General features: G+C 35.7%; 1 protein-coding gene across 2 annotated transcripts in view; it reads left to right on the top strand.

The window, feature by feature from the left end:
- EXOC2 (exocyst complex component 2) overlaps positions 1–16229 on the top strand; it is a 135206-nt gene that overhangs the window by 69634 nt on the left and 49343 nt on the right. For both annotated transcript variants that reach the window (XM_032181287.1, XM_032181288.1), the window contains exons 14-19: positions 3852–3920; positions 4200–4357; positions 7421–7542; positions 11026–11087; positions 14671–14751; positions 15766–15825. In XM_032181287.1, coding sequence (XP_032037178.1) covers positions 3852–3920; positions 4200–4357; positions 7421–7542; positions 11026–11087; positions 14671–14751; positions 15766–15825 — 552 coding nt within the window. The remainder of the gene's footprint in view (positions 1–3851; positions 3921–4199; positions 4358–7420; positions 7543–11025; positions 11088–14670; positions 14752–15765; positions 15826–16229) is intronic.

The raw sequence follows: 16229 nt of genomic DNA on the forward strand, positions 1-16229 counted from the left end.
TGTGTGTTCCAGATGCTGGAGTCAACATCTGTGTAGTTTCACCTCTTGATTGTAGGTCACCAGCTGCCCTTCTTCGGTGATCTTGAAGAAATAGCAAATTGGCCGAAGGATAGAGATATGTAAGAGACAAAGTCATAGAGGAAAAAAAAAAAAAAAGCTTCATTTCTTTGGAACGGAAGTACTCATTTCTTGAGCTTTAAGAATTTGGAAGTGAAGATAGGTTCAACACCAGAGTTGTAAAATGACCAAGACGAGCAGTGTACACAGAAATGCTACAGGGAGTCTAGTCTGAAAGTAGTCAGCTGCAGTCACCTGTGTTCCTAGTCTTTGCTGAAGTGATCTGTTTTCTACAAATTCTGTAAATAGAATGTTGATACTACAACATGCAGAAAGTATTAAACAAATGAAAAAAAAGTAACAATTCATGCCATCATGTGCCATTTCTATGTGCACACTATTAACACATTTGAAAAGGACACATTTCATAATTAACTTGGTATGGGTAGTATGCCGTTTACCATCATAATCACTAACAGATGAATATAATACCTTTTGTTTTTGTGTTGTTGTTAAAAGTTGGTCACAGAATATGTTTTATAGAGAGTTTGCTTCTGGTCTTCAAGCTGTGCTGTTCTTTCTCCAGAAGGAGATCTGTAGTGATGGGATTTTCCCGAGGTGCGAATCTGACAAAGACAAACACATGATTTAAGCACAGTGAGAGGTAGTACTCTGTTCCATCAACAGATTACAAGGCACTAATTCACACTTAATCACTGCAAAGTCTTGTGGCTGCAGATTGAACGTGCTCATTCTGGATCCTAGAAAACTCTGAAGGCAAGGTCTGCAAGTAGATGTAGCGTCAGTTGGGTTACTACGAAACAGGCGGAAAATAAGCAAGCTTTTCAACATGTATTATTCATATCAGCTTCTCTTTATTAAAGTTTCTGTATTTCTATAGTTAAGCGTAAAGGTTTGTGCATCTAAAACTTCTCTGTTTAATGGTGGCAATATCGTTTCATCAGTTTAGATAAAATCTTGTCATGCTTACAGTGTCCTGCTATGCTTACAACCCTAAGTCATCACAGTTACACTATTTCACTAGAAAATAATCCCTGAAATAGAACTACAGTGACAGCTAACTACTATTCTTTGCAGATTTAGTAGAAAACAAAACAAATTGGGTAAAGGCAATTTAGATGCTTGTTTTGCTGTTTTCCCTTTTCTCTAACTGAAGAATTAATTTCTCAAGCTGTCAGTTCTATTTGTTGTCACTGTCTGATATCCAGTGCAATGTTTTCATATGATGATACCGATAGGTACTATAGGTACTATGTCAAACACAATATACAGCTCCTAGCAGCCCTAGTGAAATAGATTCTATTCATAATCTTCATTTCACATGCTAAAATCAAAACAAAGATATTACATTTACTCATGCCATTCTGTGAAGGAGGTAGAATCAAGAATAAATCTTGGTACTGTTAGCTTTCACAAAAGTTATTTTGTAAGGGAAATGACAGCTTTCATGTTTGATCACAGTACTATTGGAAATTAGACTTTACAAATTTAAGTTATTGTGATTTTCTTTCTCTGACTACAATGAAAAGGAAAGCAGTTTCTAGAGAAACTGAGACTTGAATTGTAAATGAGGTTGAGGAAATTATGCTCTTGAGAGTGACTGCAAGTGGAAAATGCAGTGATCTTATGTTGGGTCTAATCAAAACATTGTTTCCATATTAATTATTTAAAAAAAAAAAAATAAAAAGAGAAAAAAGAAAAGGAGGAGGTAGTTTTCCCATTAGTCTGCAAGGTACTTTTCTTCTGTTGGGACAGATACTAAGCTTGTAAGAAATTCACCCCCCATATGCTTGGTATCTTCTGGTCTGTTGATCAGTATGGAAGACCCTCCAAGTTCTTAGGGAAGAGAGGAGGAACTGTGTCCTTTTGAGTGTCTGCATGGCATAAATCAACAGACAGTAACAGAGGGGACAGTGTGGCACAAGCTAGAAAACTTCTAGAGCACCCAAGAATGTGTCACCACGTCTTATTCAAAGCTTCATATGTTTTAGATTTATACGTTCAAGATGTGTATGTTTTTCTATAAGAAACCATACAGATTTTATTTGACCTGTAAGAAATTTATCAACTGTGTTACTTGCTGTTTGTTGTCATTCTGGAAGCAAAGTGACACGCTACTGTTTTGTGAGAAAAGTCCTGTGAAAATGGCATAGACAGTCATTTCAGTTAACTTGAGCAAGTGCACAAGGCATTGTAAAAATGGGGAAAGAAAATCCCCACTTATAAATAACAAGCTGTATTTATTTTTTCTTGTTCGGTTTGTAGGGTTTTTTGGGTTTGGGGGGGGGGTGTTCTTTTTGCTTCTGAAAGGTTAGCTTCTATGCCTTAAAATATTGTCAGTTAAAGATTTACGTGATATTTTCAACAGTTTAAAAAGTGTAGTTCTTTGAATCACTCTAGGTGAAGTAGCATATGTGAGTAGTAACCGTTGGTTTTACCACAAAATAGTTTTGGTCTGTCTGTGCAGGAAAGGTTTAAGATTGGTCTTCAGCAAAACCACTAAGAAAAGAAAGATATCAAAGATCTCTGAACTTTTTTTTGTTCTTTAATCCAGCTGCAAAACGGTGTGAATTTTAACTTGATACCTGAGGTTTAAAGGAATACTGCTTCTTTTCTTTTTTAAGGCATTAAAGAGAGAAGTGGTTATTATACATAGAAGTAATTCTAAAGTTTTGTTCTCCTTGTCTGAAACTCTACAAGTCAGCTTTAAAGTACATCAGTTTCATAGCTATCTATTTTCCAGAATGGCTGAGCAGTTTTAGTTCTTTTTCTAAGTTGTGATCATTTCAAGAGATGTATTTTATCCTAAAAATGTGAAACACTTTTGCTAGAGATGGAATTCAAAAAATACAGCATTTCAAGTTAATGATTTGAAAGTAAACGTAGTCTCTGAGAATAAACTGTTGTCATGTTATTGCACTTCTTGTCCAGTAGATGTTGCTGTACATACATTAAACAGATTTTCTAACTATAAAATTCTATTATCTGCGCTTAACACAGTATTTTAAATAACTTTTTTCGGTACAATTTGCTTTGTGTTCTCAGTAGACTCCACGGAAGGTTGGAACTACAAACAGGAAGACTATTAGTCAAACCATGTTTTTCTTCAACTGTAACTGTCTCATGCAAAGTGTACTCACGTTCCTCAGTTCTCAAAAATGTGAACTGTCCATTAAGCTGATGATTATTTTGCAGACTCTCTTTTACAGTTAGTTGAATTATTTCAAGGGCTTTTTCAACAAAATGCTGCTCTTAAAACCACACGCACACAAAATAAAATAAAATAAAATAATAATAATAAAAAAAAATCCCCTATCCATGTTGTAATTCCAAATTGCACTCATTCCAAAAAGTGTCTGTCACTTCATATTGATGCCTTTCTTTGGACACCTTCCACACTGAGAAAATAGTTTCTTCATACAAACTTGATGCACAATTAGACTATATATGTTTTAGCTCTCATTAACATTGTAATGAGAATACGTTGACTTAATGAAGTTGATATTATTTGAGCTACTCTTACATTTGTCTCCAGCTTTGTCTTAAATACATATTGTTCCTTTGAATAAAACGTTTGCACACTGATCTACTGTAAGGAAAGTTTATTGATATATATAGTCTGCCTATTCAGATGGCATGAGTTAGTTTTTATAATTACATCATAAACTCAGTGTTCGGTTTTCACTTCTTCACTTTGAAACCCCCCTTTTTCAGAATTATTTTAACAGTGGTTATGAGATACTTACACTTTTCAATTTTCTCATTTTCACAAGACTGCTGAAAAATCTGGCCAAATGGAAAGATCGAAGAAAAACGCTAGGCAAAGACAAAATGATTTCAAGGTAAGTTATGGGGAGTAAACATCGCTTTCTTTCAGTTGCCTTTCATACCAGGATGTTTTAGGATCACCACCTTGAAAATCAGATTTCTTAAATCATCTTTGTGCCCTTATACCTCATCCTTCCATGCTCTCTGTCATGTGGAACCTCCTGTAAATCATACGTTACAAGATGTTGTGTCTAGCAAGTATAGCAAGTGTATAGCAAGTATAGCAAATATATAGTTTAACTTCTTAAGCATACTGATAGAGCTTGATTTTTCTTTTCCTTATTCTGATTCAGAAAATGATTCAAGAAGTGATGCACTCTCTGGTGAAACTTATCCGTGGAGCTTTGCTTCCATTCAGTCTCAGAGAAGGAGAATCAAGGCAGTATGGTGGCTGGGAGATGAAAACTGAACTTTCTGGCCAGTGGCTAACACATGTTATCCAGACAGTAAGGTAAATGAAGCTGTTGACCTACAATATGATGCTATTCCTGGAATGCGTATGTTCTAACACAAATTGTTTTGTTTGTTTCATTAAATACTCTTGAGTACTGAGAATGTTAATGCTTTCAAAAATACGATCATGAAAAATAGCTTAGGGCAGATTTAGGATTCTGTAAGCAAGTTTAATTTGTGATGTCTCATGACACGTGCTTATTACAAATGATATATTCATTTTTTCCTAGACCACCTTAGGAAAGGGTTGAATAAATGATTTGCATGGCACAGCATAGAAGCTCCATGAATGAAATGGAATTTGATTCTTTAGGGTAAAATTAGGTAGGCAGCTTTGCTATTATTAGCTTCATTTACTGCATATCTTCCCATCTCTGCCAAAATAGATAAAAATAACATGCCTCTCAGTATAGTATCATTTTCAAATCACAGTTTGCTTTCGCAGTTGTTTTACAAAAGGTGATGTTCCTGCTTATAATGTCATTTTGCTTATAATTATGTTTGTTTATAAACTGAGTGATGTGCACGTCGTCAGTTACAAAATGTCTCAATAAATACATGGAATTTCCTTCCATTTGTCCATGGAGGGTATATGCATCATCATTATCATTTGGAAATTCAAGTAATAACGTGGATTTGATAGCATACTTCTTACTTGCAGGTTTCAAAGTAAATAACAAGCAAAACACAGGCGATGAAGAGAAAGGGTGTAGTTAACTCCTATTCATATGTTAATTCACATGTAGTTAACTCTTACTGCAGATGGAGCTAACAATGATATGCACCTGTTGTTAAGTCTGTTTAACACTTTCCAGAAGTCTGTTGTCAGTTACATTATCTGAATTTCACATGGATTTATTTATTTTTTTTCTGGATGGTTGAAGTTTATTACTCTGGCTGAAGTTTATGGAAAGCTTCCAGTTTAAGAAGGAATGGACTTGGCATTGGATGAAAAATACATAAAGGGGGGTGAGGGAACAGGCTTCAGCACGCGTGTTGCCAATTTATGAAAAATAATCCAATTACACTCAAATTATAAAAATCTAGTATTTATCACTTGCACTGGCTTGGCAATTTGACCAACAGATTGTCTGAAGGTTGGTTGTGTGTCAGAGTCCTGCCATCTGAGATATGATCCAGTATAAGGTTATAAGATACGTGATGACTCTATTCTAGGTATTCTTATCATTCTTTCTGGCTACTGCCCTGGTAATGAGTACCAGAACTGAAATCTGGGAAACTGTCTCTTCTTCCCATTCTTTTCACCACCTCATGTCGTTAGTGCTCTTAACAGGAGTGAGCTAGGGCTTAATGCAAAGCAGTCAAAAGTCAAGAAGAGGAGCAATCTGGAGAAGAGGAACTAAACATACCACGATATGGTACCTACCAGTGATGACCAAATCTTAAATTTTTGCAAGTACTGCAGGTCTTCTTTTCAAGCTCCGGCGTTCTTTGACAATCTAATTAATTCTTGTGACTCTCACCAGTAAAGAAGTTGGAGTGCTCTCACGAATAGTCTACACATTACATATAAACTTTACTTGTCGCAAAGTTATATGATGACTTAGGTCTTATTTTTGTAATTCCCAACATCTAATCATCAAGAAGCACACGATGGGATCAGTCATTTCCCAAATTAGTGCTTGTATCTTAATTTTTCTTTTTGTTTATATATATAAGACAGCTTACAGTGAGGTGGTTACATGCTTTTTTGCCTTGTATCCCACTCTGTCATTGCCTGGTGTAAGCAGTAGGTTCCAAAGGATAAATGAGAGCTCAGCAATAAAGTGAAGCCATCTCCTGCAAGATTTTGGCCTCATGGTAGGGATTAGAAAGGTGTGTATGTTAGGATAAGTTGTGTGAGGAAAAGCTGTACGCTCTTTTGGGAATGCAGTCGACTCCAAGTACAGGACTTTTATGCAGCCTGAAGTCACTTAAATTTCTCACAGATGGCTGTTTACGTCCTGTATTTTCTGCATGACTGAGATAATGCAGATTTATGTAATCTATTGATTCAGTAGTTATGCTGAGCTGATAGCAGTCAGGATCTGAATAACATTTTCAGAGTTAAAACTGTGGAGTTGGAATGTAGTTAGCAATTAATGGTGCTGCTTTTATGGATTATGACCAACACCAGGAGTAAAAAACTAGAGTTTGCAGGTGGATGGCTGGAAGTGTTCCACTTATTACTCAAACATATTTGTTTGTGCCTTCCTACTGCTGTTCTTTGGCAATTTCTGGTACCTGTGCTTTGCTCAGTATTAGCAGTACAGGAAACAGCAATGGCTGCATTTGAATTGTCTTTGCTTATGTATTCAAGAGGATGGAAACAAGCAATAAACCTCACTTTGTGCCCCTAACTAGTCTGAATAACAACAATCTTTTAGTTAAAAGCTGAAATGAAATTCCTTCTAAGCAGCTATTGTGTTGCTGTTTCTAAAGGGGAAAGTAGAAATGAATCTTTCCATCCTCTGCTACAAAACTTGGTGATTAAGCCCAGTCCTGGTTCAGAACAAAACAGTCAACAAATTGATTCGTTGCTCAGCAGTAGCTGTATTTTTGGTCCCTTAAACATGTGTACCATTGAGATCTGACACATGGCCACATAACTTTTTATTGCACTTTGTTCTTTAATACAGGTAGACGATGCCTCATAAACCCAGTTGTAGACCTGGGCATTGATCTAGATATTCATATAAACACAGCAAAAGAGCTGCCTCTGCTCCAGAAGGATTACTTTTAGATTATAAGATAAGATGGATGAAGGAAGGCAGATAGGAAAGTGCAAGAGGACAGTGGGAAAAGTAGGCATGTTTGTATGATGACATTATTGTAACATTACAGAAAAAAAAAAAAAAAAAAGTATGTATTTGCATGCCTCTGAATTAAGGAAATAAGTAAACTTTTCTCATCAGGGTAACCAGTTGTCAAAGACTTACTGTGGATGGAGCTACTGTATTCACATATTGAGAAGGTTTTACAAAAATTTAATGTAGTTTATCTGCTAAAAAAACTTACACAGATTTAAAATTCAGTTGTTTATTTTTTTAATTCTTTTCAGGCTTAGTTCTGAGTCTCTTACTGCACTTGAGATACCCAATGATATGCTTCAGATCATCCAGGATCTTATTTTGGATCTTCGTGTACGTTGCATTATAGTGACCTTACAACATACAGCTGAAGGTAATAAAAGGCTGCAGATCTTTCTGTTTTTGTTTGTTTGTTGTTTTGCTTTGTTTTTTCCTTTTTTGTTTTTTTTTTTTCTCTCATTTCTCTCCTCTTCTCTCCTTTCCTCTCTTTCCGCTCCTCTCCAACTATGCCAAACCATGTTCTGGATGTTAATGATGTTTAAGATATTGAAGGGACAGTGGACTCCTCTGAGTTCTGTAGTATATCTCCCAAGAATTACTGAAACATTTCATGGTTCAGAGATCATTCTGTATTCTGAATCTTTTCTTCCCTTAATCGTAACTGTTACAGCAGTTTAGATCCATCTTCTCTTGGTTGAAACGGTGATTTATCTCATCATGTAGCTTTTCTTTTTTGAGTTCTTCTGTGAAGTGACGAATTAAATTGGCAATACCCCTCACACCAAAATCCCCAACACTTCACACCACTTCCCCAGAAATGCCAACAACCCTTTATGGAATATTTTAGTTGTGTGTTTTGTTTTATTTTGTTTTTCCAAGGCCTTTTGCTAACACTGTTATCCTTGTGCCTCCTTCTGTGTACATAGCTTTTCCCAAAAATGTCTGGATTGTAAAGGCCAATAGCACATTCTCTAAACCTAACGTGATTCTGTGTGCATCAGAGGCCATTCATCTTACCATATCCTAAAACTTGAATTTGAATGAAGTAAATCTTCCAGAAATAATTCTCCCTCTTAAAAGTCAGGGAAGTTCAATAGTTCTGTTTTTCCCCAAAAAGACTAATTGCTCTCAATATAAATAATAAAAAAAAAGTGCCTCTTTCAGTTTAATCATTTTTTAATCTTTGATATGATTCATCATTATTTTGTGGGCTGACATGAAGCTAAGTATTTTACTCAAGCCTTAAGTGTGTTAAATGTAGGTGGCTACATTAATTAAGTTTTTAAACTTTCATTGACAACAAATGACAAAGTCTTTGTTGTTTATTTGATATAATGTCGATATGAATTGTATTCTTGTCTATTAATTCTTTGATTAAATCCCATTTCAGCATTAACATTAATTTTCCTGCATTAATACCCAGCTTGTTGTGTTGTCCATACAAGTGCACAGATTGTCTTGTCTCTTTATAACTCTGTACAGAAAGGATTTACCACAGCTTTTGCTTGATATACGAAGAAATCAGTTCTCTATAGTCTCTATAGAGAACTCGGATATGTGAGTAATCATGTAGCTCTAAGTCGAAAAGCCTGTTGTCTTACTAGTTTTGCCTACTTATTGCATCATCAGAGTAGCCCAGTCCTTTGTTCGGATACAGTATTTCTGTTTATGTCCTGATTGCTGGCCACATAAGTTCAACGGAGGAATAATTCTAGCGGTAGTCTCTAACTTAGATTTTTGATAAAGCAGATTCACCAATCTGTGTAGGAATGATTCTCTGTTTGGTCTAAACATCTTTATTCATCCTTCCGTGTCTTGAATTAAAAGAGATCAGATCCCTTAACATTTGGTATTTTATATTGGCTGGCTAATGTATCTTTTTTTTATCTAGCCAATTATAACTGCCTTTCTTGATTGCTTCTCATATTCCCTGTTAGTGAAACAGTCCTATGCATTTGCCAGAGCATCAACCAGAGAAAGAGTGAAGATACCTGCCTCTATTACAACTCTCATTTCAGATTCTTGCACTGTGTACCTTATCTACGGGTGCCTTTTTTGTTCTTTACCAGTCTAAGCAAAATTGCTTATGTTAAGTGTGTTTAGATCATTTTTCTGAACAGGACTGGATTAATTGGGCCCTTGAAGAAACTGTTGTCTTTAGGGAACCAGCAAAAGAACAATTAATAGATATTTTCATGGAGTTATGTAAATGGATGTCAGATATATTTATATCTGTATTATATTAATGAAAGAGGTTCCCGCCGGACTTGAATCCCCCTCTATAATCTCTCTGAAATGTGAGCTCCGTAGACTGGCAATGTAAAGCTCAGTCTCATCTCTTACTACACGTTGTAAGTTGGTAGAGGCATTCAGATCAGTTAAAATTTTTAATAGAGCACACTACCATTAGCTATTTAAATAGGACAAATCTGCCCACACACAGGTTTTTCTTGTTGTCTTCAGATAAATGCAGTGTACTCATGCTGGCCCTGAGAAGCGATCTCTGTTCTTTCCCTCTTATTGCGTGATCACTGGTCATAAAGGTCATGAGAGCCAGAATACATGTATGTGACTGCCAGACCAGACAGGGGGTTTACATCAATGCATTTGACTGGAATTTGATGGAGGGTTTCAGTGAAATTAGTTTTTTGGGTTTTATTTATTTATTTATTTTGGTTTGGTTTGTTTGTTTTAGTATTTGTGCTAGCTCAGAACAGGCTGCAAAAATGAACGGCCACAAAAACATGCAGAGGCATGATCTAAAGGCCTGCAAGAATATCAGTTCAATAAGAGCTTTACTAAATAGGGAAATGAACAGAGTATTTATTCTGTGCAGTCCCCTAATACCTTTTTTCATCAATAAGACCATTTCCATGAGATGTAGAATTGCAGGGTATAACACTGTGCTCAAGCTTCTTCATCTAGCTAATTAGAGCACCAAGAGTAGTGTAGATACATTCAGCATGCATTAGTTACCCTCTTTTCTTGGGCTCGGGAGAGAAATTCACCAAAATCATTTCCCATTTAAAAGAGAGTTTCATGATATACAGACAGTTCTGAAGAGCAATTTATGTGAGAGAATGTATGCCAAAGCCCCCATGAAGTGCACACAGTTTATCTCATTCATGTTTGTCAACTAAGAAAAAAAGGAAAAAAAAGAAAAAAAAAAAAGTGTTGCTGAATAAGTGCATCCACAGAAGAATTTTGTTCACAGAACAACAGGTTTGGATTCACATCCTGTCTTGGCTCCTCTTAGCTTCAGTAAACCTGTAGAAATTGAAACCTTTTGGGTAGTAGAAGATAGTTTTTTGCATATGCTTTCAAGCATTTTCATGAATGGTCTAGCACCATGGACCCTTGACACTAAGTGGTGTCTCTAAGCCTTCTTTATAGTTATTAATTATGAATTATATGCTGTCCTTTTTATCTTTGCTAAAATACTAAGCAGTTGGTCTTTCATTTTTAATTAAGAGCTGGAGTATAATAGATCAGTGACTTCAGTTCTTCAATGAATTATTTTATATTCTGATTAAGAACTTAGAAAATAGAAACAAACCCAGAGCCTTGACAATATTCCTTTAATATTAAGCTTTCCAGTAAAAGGTGGGCTTCATGCAGCTCTTGCCATGTATCACAGATATGCTTCTCAGTGTGGTGTCACCAGCATACCATGTACGTGTTCCGTTCTTAGTCATTTGAGAAGGCTGAAAGCTTTGAAGCTTTTAGTGCTATTTGCTTGTATGTCTAGTCATTGCAGTCCCAATGTCTGTGGTTTATCTTTTCAAGTTCAAGGAGTTTTTAATAATGAAAATGAATACCTCTTTTTTTTTTTTTTTTTTCTTTCTGTGTCTTACAGATATAAAGAGGCTAGCTGAAAAGGAAGACTGGGTTGTTGACAATGAAGGTTTGACATCGTTGGTGGGTATACTTGTGTGTTACAGGCAGTGTCTTTGGATTTATTTATTTTTTAAGAAGTGCAAATAAACTGGTTTGCATGTTCTCCAGAGAAATTGAGTTACTTTGGACTTTGTCTATGTGTGTGCATACTGGTGTCTACAGTTTTATTAAAGTATTAAAATACAGGAAGATTAAAAATCCAAAAGAATTTATTGGTGTAGTTACTTAGGGCTTTCTTAACAGATCCCATCACAAAACACAACATTATTTTTTTGTCTTTACCAAGACATTTATTTGTACTTCTTAAATTGTTCTGTTTGAAGTAATTTTAACATTAAGTGATAATTGTACTACTAGGTAACAGTATTTTCTGAAGTGCAAAAGAAATTGTGAACTTAGTAGTAAGATAAAGTAGCTTCTTAACTGTGCTAGGATTATCACAAAGGAAGTTAGTTTGAGATAAATGTTCAATATTGACATGTGACCAACAAAATGAAAGCTGCATTTTCATATCCTAGTACCTCATTTCTTCCACAGGTGGCATGAATAGGGAACACAGCTTGGTCTTAAGTCTGTGAGATGGATAAGTTTCTTGTCTTTCTAAACCAGCCCTTTCTCACGTGGGAGTAGTTCTAACAAAAAGAATGCTTTCTAACATTCCTTATTACGACAAATGTTTTCAGAGGTGGAGGTATGACTTAAGTTCTTTGATGCCTATAATCTAATCAGTTACCATTAACACGGAGATTTTGCCACTTCACCTGTTGAACAGTATCAATATTTTTTCTTAGACTGATGGTACCTAACTCTGTGCATGCAAGGTTCATATTGACAAACTCCTTGAGTGACCCCCATTTCCTGTGAGTGAAACTTAGGATCAAAATGGATAAAACTTTGCAGCTCTAGGGTGAGCTGTCCAATGGAACTGCTTATTTCTGAAACTGCCCATAATCAAATACCCACCACTAATGGGATAAAATGGTTCTTTCAGAAATTGCTTTCTACATAAGTACAGTTTATTTTCATTTCTGTGTATTTTATACATGTTAAAGAAGCAAACAAACAAACAAAATAAAACATACCTTAGTAACTCTTACCTTATGAAACCTTGCATTTTAATATTTTTAAGGAAATAACTAGTATTTTCTTTCCCAGGATTTTTAAGTAGGCTTCCAGAACGAGTTCTCTATTTATAATATTCCTTTTTAAAAAATCAGTGCAGTATATTCCAGTTAATGATGAATTAAAATATATGCTCTAAAATATATTATATTAAACATAGATATAGGACTTTTTTTTTTTCCCTATCCAGCCTCTTCTGTTCATTGACTTATGGGGGGAAAACTAATTTTTTAAAAAGTATAAATAAAAGGTTTGTAAATTTGTGCCATGTATCGAGAGACAAGAATTGGGAATAAAGATCGGTAGCATGACTTTTTTTTTAAGTAGGGTTATTCAAATGTGTCAGAATAATTAGTGCTGACCTTTAGTATGATTTTTGCTGAAATAAACAATAATAGCTTTAATTGTTAAGCAACTTATTTTAGGAATAGTTTACCGAAGTAAAGAATTTTTTTTTTGAGGTCACAAGTTCAGTTCACATCAAAATGCTTCATAACTTAGTAGGCATACTACCATGGAATTGGTCTGTAGCTGAATAAATAGGTCACTTATCTGTTATAACGAGAAATTGAACTGAAAAGCAACTAATTTAGGAGATTGCCTACACACAAACAACAAATGGCTTGAAACCAAATTCGGATAAACTAGTGAGATGCTTTCTGGAAATAAACAGTAGTGAGTAATGGCTAAAACACAGCAAGCGCATTGTAGGTGTGACTTAAAAACAATCTGCGAAAGCAGAAAGGGCCTGTGGGAGGGAGAATTGCTTTGTATATATTAGCTAAGGGAATGCTCCACCGCCTTTTTTAGTTTTTCTTATTTGCTTCTATAAATATGTTTGAAGTTGAGTAGGAGGGCATGAAGCAGTCACAACATACATACTGTAGGAAGGAGTGTTGTTGGGCAATTCGGGTATTATAACCAGATTTATAGCTTCTGATCTTGGTTTCGGTTGCCACTGACTTGGGCAAGTCCCTTAACATTTCTGTTTTTCACTTTATTCATCTGCAAAATGGAGGGGGGAGAAAAGATCTACTGCAACAGCTTCTGTTACTTTATGCTTTGGCTGTATCCTTACAGCATCTTTGTTAATAAATGCTTAACAACCTTTTGTGTATTTAGAAGTCACCCATAAATTCCTTGTGTACAGTGTTTTCCTAGATTCCCCCTTTTGAGGCAGTGGTTGAGCCATGCCAGATCTTATTGGTGGCAGTTGATTATGTTTTGTCATAATGAGATTAGCTGCCTACTGAAGTAGAGTTCATTGTGGTAATATTGTAATAAAAAATAACGAGCATAAACAAGGGCCACACAGTGTCTTTGGAGACACCTTCGGCTTAATACAGAAACTGTATTTTAAGTAGGTAGGAAATACTGGTTAATAACAACCCCTTTAGCATTCATATTCCAGGTAAGAGATACACTAAGACAGAAAACCAGCTTTCCTCAGTTTCATGATACGCAAAGGATAATGTATCTGAATGGCTTTCTTCTCCTACGGTGTGGTATTTTATGATACAGAAACAAAATATAACAGCAGCAGTTTACTGTTGTTGTTTTTCTGAGCCAATCCAAAAATAATAGAGTCTGAGTGGCCCTTCCTTCATGCTTTTCAGGTTGCCGTGCAGGCGTCACGTGTATTCCACATCCACCCTAGCATTTACAGAAATACAGATTACTCCTCAGCATTAAGTGGGTGGCATGTCATAAACTATTTACTGATTTAAAAAACAGAAAAACACAAATTTACATGGCTTAGCTTTTTCATCCGTGTCTCTGACCCGTATCCAAATGAATGATGTCCCTCTTTCATAGAACAGTGACACCTCTCTGCAGCTTCCTGCCTCATACCAAGCCAGCAGTCTCAGAGAAAAAAAGTGACTTTAACAGGGAAGAGAGAAAGATGAGGAAAAACTGACTAATGACTGTGATGCGGTGAACTCATTTGCACTTTCATAGTGAAATTGGTACATACATCAAGACATTCGTGCTTCAGATTTGGAAACCCTGGAGGTTTAAAAAAAAAATAGTCCTCCAAACCAGTCTTTATTTTTCTTCTGTGTGAAAGCAATTTCAGTCCACTTTTCTTAGAAATATTTTGCTGAAATTAAATGCAGAAATAACAGATATCCAAGGTGAAATTATGTCCCAGCTTAGATCAAGGGGATGTGTCATAGGCCTCTATAATGTAATGTATATGCTACCACAAAGAATTGCCATAAAATTCTTTTATGACCCTTCTAGAGGGGGCTATTCAGTGGATAAGTCTCCCAGAGAAAAATGCTCGTTATCTGTTGTAATAGTTTTGTAGATAATCACATCATTTCAAAAGTATCTTCTAGTAATATATGAATTGTGATTTTTCTCCTTATCCCGAGTAAAGAGTTTGCCATATGGAATGGAATTTTTATGCATTTGCTTGTGTAGTATTTATTTTACATGGAATGCTTATCTAGAATCTAAAGAGTCCTTTGCCTTACAGCCATCCCAGTTTGAACAGTGCATTGTCCATTCCTTGCAATCTCTAAAAATTGTGCTGGACTGCAAACCTGGAGAGGCCAGTGTAAGTTTTGATTTATATTTCTAATTTCCTTCTTTTTATGTAAATCACTATTACATTTCAGAACAAGAACTTTCAAAGAATGATACAGGATTCTAACTTTTCCTTTTTTTTTTCTTTTTAACTTGCACCCTTTTCACTGCTGCTAGCTTTTTATTATTATCATTTATATTTTGTTTATTTCCTTCGGCTAAGGTTAATGGTATGTATATGGGGCAGATAGACCTATATTTAAATTTTTGAAGCTGTACTTTTAGAAAAATGCTACTAATGTACTTTTCAGGTTACCATAGATGTGACATATACATATGTGTGTATGTATGCATATGCGTATATGTATACATATATATTTATTCCCAGGAGTTACTCTTAACTCAGTGTTGCATCTGAACTACTAGCAGAACATTAATTCAGCTTTTTACTTCTGCAAACTTTATTCTAAACCAGGAGTCGTGCCTATCCACATCCACTTAGTTTATTGAGGCCATGATTGAACGTCATACTGATATCTTCTTTCAGGTTTCCTCAGTGATCTGAGGAAACTTCTGAGGAAGTTTAATACTTTTCCAAAGCCCCTTGCGACCTTCTGTATGAGTATTGTTTCTATCTCCTGTCTTATTTCATTGTTTATGACTAGCTTGTCCAGTTTTCTTATTTATAAGAATATGCTGTGCATGGTGAATCCTTCTTGTTAGGGTGCAGAGATCTTTGAATATCCTAGATTTAGCTGCAATTCTATTCTCCGACAGCAGTACGCGTCATGTGTACTAGTTACTAGGACTTCCTTACCTTTAGTGTTTTAACACCTCATGCTTGTCAAGCTGCTTATTTGGTCTTACATGCTTTTTCCCCATTTTTAGGGTGGGGAAAAATTGAAGTTGATCTGTGAGAAAGCATTGTGTCCAAGCAGTCATTCACATAATTGTGTTGTCTCTGAAGGGACACATCACTCCGGCCTTCTTTGAGAATAAAGCTTTGTGAAGCTGCTCCATTGAAATAATGTGCTTGCATCTTCAGGTGTTCCAGCAACAGAAAACGCAGGAGGATGTGTGCCAGCTAAGCATTGGGATCATGCAGGTAACTCAAATGTTTTGAGGTATGAAATTGTGAATGTAAGTGAACAACAAAAAGGTGTGCTTTGCATACTTCCCAACTTCCAAAGGGTAGCTTAAGTTGATGACAGTATGTTGTTCCTCTAATACACTCTGGGATCGTGCCAAATGTTTGACTTGAGAAGTATGTAGATGTTCCTAGCTGAATCTGATGATATCAAATCCTGAGTGTGTGGGCTATTGACGTGTTCTAATATTTTACTGAACCACCATCATTGTGATCGAGATACTTGCTGAGCTGATGTCAACTAGCATTGATATACTGCCATAAAAGGAGCAATGCTGATTTTCATCAGCTGAGGATCTAGATTCTTTTTTGTTGTTGTTGTTGGAAACCAATATTCTTCATATTAAAATTTGGTATTTTAA

Source organism: Aythya fuligula, chromosome 2, assembly GCF_009819795.1.
Source record: "Aythya fuligula isolate bAytFul2 chromosome 2, bAytFul2.pri, whole genome shotgun sequence".
NCBI lineage: Eukaryota > Metazoa > Chordata > Aves > Anseriformes > Anatidae > Aythya > Aythya fuligula.